At 37.6% G+C, this 7979-nt stretch overlaps 1 protein-coding gene across 1 annotated transcript in view; it reads left to right on the top strand.

The window, feature by feature from the left end:
• Positions 1–7638, top strand: part of LOC111487168 (nuclear pore complex protein NUP1-like) — an 8784-nt gene extending 1146 nt beyond the window's left edge. Inside the window, exons 2-9 of the mRNA XM_023134440.1 lie at positions 1280–1326; positions 1783–1895; positions 2223–2418; positions 2564–2854; positions 2943–3038; positions 3130–3843; positions 4280–4941; positions 5746–7638. Of these exons, the coding sequence (XP_022990208.1) occupies positions 1280–1326; positions 1783–1895; positions 2223–2418; positions 2564–2854; positions 2943–3038; positions 3130–3843; positions 4280–4941; positions 5746–7189 (3563 nt within the window). The 3' untranslated portion in view covers positions 7190–7638. The remainder of the gene's footprint in view (positions 1–1279; positions 1327–1782; positions 1896–2222; positions 2419–2563; positions 2855–2942; positions 3039–3129; positions 3844–4279; positions 4942–5745) is intronic.
• The last annotated feature ends 341 nt before the right edge of the window (positions 7639–7979 follow it).

The raw sequence follows: 7979 nt of genomic DNA, 5'->3' as shown, positions 1-7979 counted from the left end.
TTTTTTTTTTTTTTTTTTTTTTTTTTTTGTTGTTTTCCTGGTGTTTTTTGGTTTTTAATTGGAATGCTCCCTTAACGGTTGTTAGAATGGTTTATGGGTTTTGTTTCTCGCATTCTGGTACTCGTTCGTTTATTTTGGAGGTGTTGGTTGAAGATGGCTGAAAAAAAACGTGGATTTTTATATTTTATATTTTGCTTTTTTCGTGAGGGAGTACTATAGCTGTGGGGTTTTCTTTTTGGCATAGAGGAACCTGAATTTATGATTTTGTATGAGTGTTTAGGTTTGTCGAGGCTCAATTGTTTAAATGTCATTAATTTGCGTGATTCCCTGCTGTATATTCCTCATATTGAGTTGCAAGTTCTCTAAAGCTTAATAGTTGAACAATATTGAGTCTGCTTGGAATGTTGTTTTGTTTTCGTTGCTTAGATGTCAGATATATTAAAATTTGTTCTCCAGACAATAGGGTAGCCCGAGTGTGATTTCTATCACTTTTTAAAACGACCACGCATCTAAATTTTAAGGATTGGTTTTAATTTCTATTAAGAACTTCGTGAAAATATGTATTTTGTCCATGTATTCATGTATTTGAGCTCAAAGCCAAGGCCAAGTCCAAGGTCCGATCTTGTAACGCTGTTTCTGCCACCCCCATTGGACCATCTGTTTTGAGAGCCCCAGAAGGATTTTTGGAAAGCATAACATTTTTAGTCTCCACTTGGTTCTCTATATGTGTTTATATATATATATTTATTTACAGTATTTTGTTTACTGTTACCCTTTGAATAGGATATTTTTGCTTCCCATTAATAATGTTAATCTAAAAAATGAGTATGTTTAAAGTAAGTTATTCTTAGTATTTATCAATAAAAAATGTATCACCCGTGGTTGAGAAGACTGCTTACAATAACACATGTAAACAACAGAATTCTATTTCTTATTCTGTTGGCTGTAACGTCATTTTAATATTTAAAACTGCAAATTGTTTCCAAGTATGTAACAACGACTTTACTTGAACATGACCTTTTATATAGGTTGTGTACTACTGTGTTCTAAAACCTTGATCTCATAATTTTGTTTTTCTACGAAAGTGACATCTTAGATTTTGAAATATACCAATGTTGATACCCATTTAGGAAGCATGTTTTCATTATTCTATTATGTTTTTAGGGCTATACATTGTTGTGCTCGCATTAACTTTTGACATGGGAGCTTGGTTGAAGTTTTCGCATTGACTTTTCTGGTTATTCTTTTACTGTTTTGTTCTTGCATTTTATACTTCCAGAGGCTAATGATGAGATGGGAAATGAGAACCATGAAGAAGTTGCAGCTGTAAGTTTTATCTCATATGGGTTTTTGCTTATCATTAACTCTTTTTTTGTTTTTTTTTTAAAAAAAATCCAATTCTGTTATTAATTGAAAACCGTTACATCATCACTGAGTTTTTTCTCTCTCCATGTACATATTTTTGTTATGCTTTAACATTTTCATAATTGCAGATATTGTGAGATTTTTTTTAATTAAAAACTGCATTGTTTTCTTTTTTCTTTCTGATTTACAAATTGAAAAGGCTATTTTAAAATGTTGTTAAAAAAAAAAAAAAGGACATGATGCCAAAAGTTAGCATTAGTGAGTGACCTATTTTATTTTCATGAATGCATTAATTTCCGTATCTGTTGAGGTGAAACTGCATGCAAAAATCAGTTCCACAAAAATCTGATATTTTTGCGTTTCTACAGTCTGAATTTTTATGTCTTAACATTTTCTGAATTTTTTATTAATCTTTAGGATCTTTCTGGAACTCAAGAAGGGAACTGCGATTTTGGTCCGAGTATCAAAACTGATAACACACATGGGGTGACTGACCTTGAGCAAATTTTGAAGGAGAAGACCTTTACAAGGCAAGTATTTGAGTGTTTGTTGGTCAAATTATTTTTTTTCTCCTATCTCATTTCTATATGAAGAGTTGCCTTGTTTTGGTTGATATTTAATTGAGTGAATTATATGGAAATTTGAACATGGTTATATTGTAATTAGTAACTTAAAACATGTTAGAAATTATGTAGTATGAATGCTCTTGCATGAAATGTATAAGCCACAATGTTGTTACAAAATACCATGTCATTTTTTCTCCATTAGGATAGAAAATCTGGGTGTATTTTTTATATATTGTTTTTAGCATGATATTGATTTGATATTTAATATGTCAAATGCTAACCACTCTACAGATTTGAGATCGATCGCTTGACTGAACTTTTGAAATCAAGAGTTGTTGATGTTCCAAGTGGGGTTGAAGAGAGGAAATTTGAACATGCCTCTTCTACGCCTGTTATCAGTTATGAAATACAGGAAGGATCTCCAAAATTTCGAGCTCAAGATGGAATTAGCTCTCACGTGGTTCCAACTCAAGTTATGAGAGCAAATGTAGGAATTATTTTATTTATTTTAATTTTTTTGTTGGTTTGGTTTCTGCGTTGGTTAATGTTTAGTGCTGGTTTTCCATAGTTTGCTGACACTGAAAACTTTGTTTGCATTTTTGGCTTTATTGTCACTTGTATAATTGTTTCAGGTCCTTGATGAGGATGTTGCTTCACCTGCAGAGATTGCAAAAGCGTTCATGGGCAGCAGGCCTCCAAAAGCAACTCCGTTGAGTATGGCGTCCCATAGTCACAAGTTCAGGGATAATTTTGCTTCAGAAAATCTCTCGAAATCCTCTGCTTTAACTCTTGTGCCGAGATCTCCTGGAAATTTTGATGTTATTGAAAATGGTTTTGTCACCCCAAGATCTCGAGGCAGATCTGCTCTGTACAATATGGCTCGAATGCCATATTCCGGAGTTAGTGCAACCCATAGCATAAAGGTTTGTACTCTAATGAAATACATCTGCTTTATTGTTCTAGTCCTCGGTACCTTATCAGTTTTTTTTAACTCTCTGGCTCATACTTCAGAATAGTGTAGCGACAACAGATGCTTACAGGGCAACAGGGTCCTCATCATCTCAGTTAGCATTGGAGCGAGGGAGAGTTCTGGGGTCTAAACAAGGGGTATGATTTATGAAAATGCTATTTTATAACATATTTTATTATTGAGTAATCTCCTAGATCATGTTATTTTATTTAATTTCCCGTTCTGTAGGCTTTAAAACGCAGAAGCTCAGTTTTAGATGATGAAATGGGACATGTTGGTCCTATTCGTAGACTTCGTCACAAATCCAATCTCCTTTACCCAACAGGTTTGAGTTTACCAAGCAGTTCTACTTCTATTCCAGTAAGTGGAATTGGTTCTGAGAATGCCCAGCAGTTTCAGTCTACAAAAGTGCATCCATTTTCATCTTCTGGGAAGGGACTTTATTCGCGTAGTTTGTCCAAACGGTCTGCAGAGTCCGAAAATGATGTGAAACCTAGTTCAAGTTTTTCTCAAATTCCTCTCAGGTCAAGTGAGATGGCCTCAAAAATACTCGAGCAGCTTGAGAAATTGACCCCTCCAAAGGATAAGTCTTTGAAACTAAAGCTGCTTAGTGTGACAAATAACTCACCCACAAAGTTGTCGCCATCAATGTTGCATGGGCCAGCTCTTAGAAGCCTGGAAGATGTGGATTCATCTAAGTATTTGGAAAATGTTGAAGACATTCAGTCTAATGATGCCCGGGAGCTTACTTCTCAAAAGAACAAGGTTGAGGAAAGCAGTTCATTAAAATATAAATTACCCATTAATAAAGCAATTTCTGCAGGTGATGGATTAGGTTCTCCAGTTCCTACGAAGGACACCGTACTTAGTTCTCGTCCGCAAGTTTCATTTGTTGGTGCTTCCCCACAAACAAAATGTGCTTTCCAAATGAGTGCACATGAGGTGTGTGGTTTGCTTCCTTCTAGTTCATACAATAGATCAATCCTGTTGTGTTTCTATCTTTTAATTTATCGATCTTCCTGCGTTCCCTCCCAACTAAATAAATGAAAAGAATACTAATGAGGTGAGAATATTTTAATTTTAGCTTCTTGCATTTTCATTTTTAAACGAGGGAAATTACTCTTCAATCATCAAACGTATTTCTATTTCCGTCCAAGTTTTTCATTTTCTTTTATTTCCCTCACACACCCAAACCTGAAAAAGAAGGTGGCTAAGTATATCTGTGTGTCTCCATTATAAAACCTCTAAGCTTTAATATCTTCTTTAATGCCTATTCTTTTGCTAGAATTTTGTGGATATCGATGCCCTCTATATGCATGTCCCTTATGAACCCCCCCCAATTTGCAATATTTACTGGTCGTCTGTCTCCTTTTGTTAGGATTTTGTAGATATTGATGAAGAAGGATGTTCTAATGGGCCAGTGACTGATATATCGTTTGATAGGCGAGAAAAAATGGATGGCTCATTAGTGGCAATGAGCAAGCCGAATGATACTGAAGCTATTACAGTAGATAAGCCTCAGGCTTCAGCTGAGGTTAAACCATCCACTGAATCTGAACTGAACAAAATAAATGGCCAGAGTAAATCTGATGTTCCTGTGACTGCTGAGAAGAGCCCCATCTTATCCTTTGCTACAGCATCTCCACCTAGCATTACAGCCAATGCAAAAGATCCTGAATCAATCTTGAGACCTGAAAAAAATATTTCATCCGAGGCACCAAAAGCTGCTAATGCCCCTATATTTGGCTTTGGAGATAAGCTACCATCACAGAAGGAATCATTTTCTTCTGCTCCCACCTTTGCGTTTGGAAACAAGTTTGCCCCTTCAACGAATGAACAAAATGCTGTTCCTGTTGCAACTTCTGAAAGCAATGTTGCACCAGGAAAAGCTACATTTCCTATTCCTGCAAATGCTGCTACAGAAAATGGAAATAAGAATACAGGGGCTCCGTTTAAATTTGCATCGCCTTTAGTCAATGAAAAAGAAAGTACTAAAGTGGGCAGCTCTTCGGTTTTTAAAGCAGAGAGTAATAGCGGCAGGTCAGTTTTTGCTACTTTCGTTGTTTACCTTGGACTTGGAGCATGTTTGTTTTGTTTATACTTCTATCCATAGGGTTATGTTTCAATATTTAGTTTTTATGTGAAATGCATGATAAATGGGATTTTAATTATTTTGTGAAAACCTAGATATCTATTATCTATAACCCATTATAGACTCCAGCGAGGCCCCATTTACTATCTTAGAATTTGGCTTTATAGTACTTGCTATCTATTAAAGTACTCTGAATGATGTTCAAGAAGTACATTATTCTATCTAATGCAGTTATCCCGAGGATTTCGAAACTATGGCCAGTCCTTGATTTCTACCACCATTTAAGCTTTTTGACTTTTCGATGACTGAATCTTTCCCTCTTTTGTGTTTGAGCTTTTGTGAGGACGGCACATACATAAATTTATATGAAGCTAATTGATTGTGTTGCATTTTTCAAGTTTGTAATCATCAATGGATGAAGCTGTATTCTTGTCGTTATTTTTCCTTAACTTATTCAAGAAATTACTTTGGTTTATCAATTTAGATTCTGTTAACAACTTTGTATCGTAGTTTTTTCGTTTTTTTAACAAGATTATATGCTTTTTGCGGGCTGAGAAAAGCGTTGTGCATCATAATCGACGTGTTTGTGCTTTGTATGGGCTTAGGACACTATGAAAAATTCGTATTCTTTTAATTGGAATTTCCCTCTTTCACCTCCCAAGATCTGGTCGCCTAGTCTGTTTCTAGGTTGATACTCGTGATGCTTTATGAAAATTACTAGTGACTAATGTTTTAGACGGTTTTTATTGCAGCATCCTGTCATTTGGATTTCCACAAGAGTCCATGTCAGACAAAGCTGGTGATAAGAGATCAAGTGCCGGTCTCTCAGTTGGTACATCTGAGAATTTGTTTTCGTCATCTGTCTCGACATCGACATCAGCTCCCAGCTTATTTTCCTTTAGCTCCCCTAGCACTAATTCAAATCTTAATAATGGATCTCTTGTTTCTACCCCATCTATATTTTCCTCCCCAGCCACCACCTTTTCGAATAATATAACAAATCAAAATCCATCCATCAAACCGTCCCTCACTACTGCCCCTAGCAACAGCGAACCCGCCACCACTACTAGCCTTTCTATGCCTTCTCCTGTGCCATCTTTTTCAGCTGCACCTATTTTCAAATTTGGGAGCCCTAGTGTTCCTTCATCTTCCGCTCCAGCTCTATCAGCAGCGGAAACCAAGACCAAGCAAGAGACAACCTTTGGTAATTTAAGTGGCATTCCTCCAAGCGACACGTCTGCTGCTAAAGTATCTAGTATTGGAGGCAGCGTTTTTCAATTCGGAGCAGCAGCTACTACAGATTCTAATAAACAGCCAGAAAATTTGACTTCTGCTCCAGGCAATGTCCCTACATTTGGTGCTCCGGTTTTTCCTGCTAATAGTGGGGTTGCATCTTCTACTCAGAGTACACCTGTTTTGCCATTCAGTTCATCATCTACATCATTTGGTTTGGCTGCGAATACGGGTTTGTCTTCTGGCAGTTCTCTGTTTGGTTCTTCAGCTCCAGCGTCGAATTTGTTCTCTTCTGGCACAACGTTTGGGCTTACTGGTACCAGTTCTTCTGCTAATAATTCTGTCAGTTCCGGTGCTGGTACCAGCTCTAGCTTCTTTAACTGGCAGACATCCTCCACGCCATCATTTTCCACTGGATTCAGCTCAACTCCAACTGGAGGGTTCTCTTTTGGTCTTTCATCTTCTTCCGCTGCTTCTAATAGTTCACCTATGCTTTTTGGGTCATCAACAACTAGTGCATCGACAACGTCAATGTTCTCATTTACTTCCACTGCATCGTCACAGCCTGCTTTCGGTAATTCTAATCATGGCTTCACTTTTGGTTCAACACCCCTCGCCAATAATGATCAAGCAAATATGGAGGATAGCATGGCTGAGGATACCGTCCAGGCAGTCACGCTGCCTACACCTACTTTTGGGCAACAGCCGCAACAGCCCCTTACACCACCTCCATCATCAGGGTTTATGTTTGGTTCAGCGGCCCCTCCTCCGGTAGCAGCAAGTCCTTTCCAGTTCGGCAGCCAGCAAAATGCACCTACCCCACAAAATCCCTCTCCATTTCATGCTTCTGGTAGCTTAGATTTCAATGCTAGTGCTGGAGGGAGCTTCTCATTAGGCGCGGGTGGCGGTGACAAGGCGAACCGAAAATATGTGAAAGTTAAAAGCAAATCACGAAAGAAGTAGGAGCAATTGAGAGAGAAGGTATTATTCGTTTCTTTTTGTGTTAGTATACCCCAGTTATTTTTCATCTAGGAAAAAGTTATATTTCCATCACCGTCACGACATCGGTTGGAAAGGGGGGAGGGGTGGAGGGAGCGGGATATCATTTGTCACCTGGATTGTTTGATTTCGACATAATATGAGGAAACGTCGACGCCAAGAATTGTTGGTTGTGTTCTCTCATTTAGTGGCAAATTATTTTTGTGGTTTTGTTGTTGGTAGCACAAGTTCACAATTTTTGTATTAGGTTCAGCAAAGTGGAAGAACGCTCCTTGTACTGTAATAGAAAGTAGTAGTCTGTGAATGTTTCAGGTCAAACATCAACCCTGTGCTATGGACTCAGTTTTCCTGTAATTTGTTATTTGTTGTAACATAAGAAAAGGGAAATATATGCTGTTCCATTTGTTGCTCTCCCCCCTCCCTCTTTGACTCTCCTTCCTTAGTTCAAACCTTATCTTTTACTTCGAGGAATGTATTTGCTAGTTGTATTATCTGCAATCGTCTGAATTTCAGGACGTTTTTTTTGACAAGTTGGCTATGTAAAAGGTGAGTGGGCTGAAGGAGCTACCGAGAATCACGAAAGATACATGGATTGGAAATTGAGATATAGATCGGAAAGTTGACTATGATCCAACTACTGTATTGTTGATTGATGGATTATCTTGTTAGGGTTGACTAGTTGGCTATGTAAAAAGAGAGGGGGCCGAAGGAGAATCACGAAATTGGGAAGTCCCGAAATGGCTATGTAAGAATT

Source organism: Cucurbita maxima, unplaced genomic scaffold, assembly GCF_002738345.1.
Source record: "Cucurbita maxima cultivar Rimu unplaced genomic scaffold, Cmax_1.0 Cma_Scf00012, whole genome shotgun sequence".
Lineage (NCBI taxonomy): Eukaryota > Viridiplantae > Streptophyta > Magnoliopsida > Cucurbitales > Cucurbitaceae > Cucurbita > Cucurbita maxima.
The sequence above is the reverse complement of the archived record's forward strand: the minus strand, read 5'-3'. Positions and strand labels throughout refer to the sequence as shown.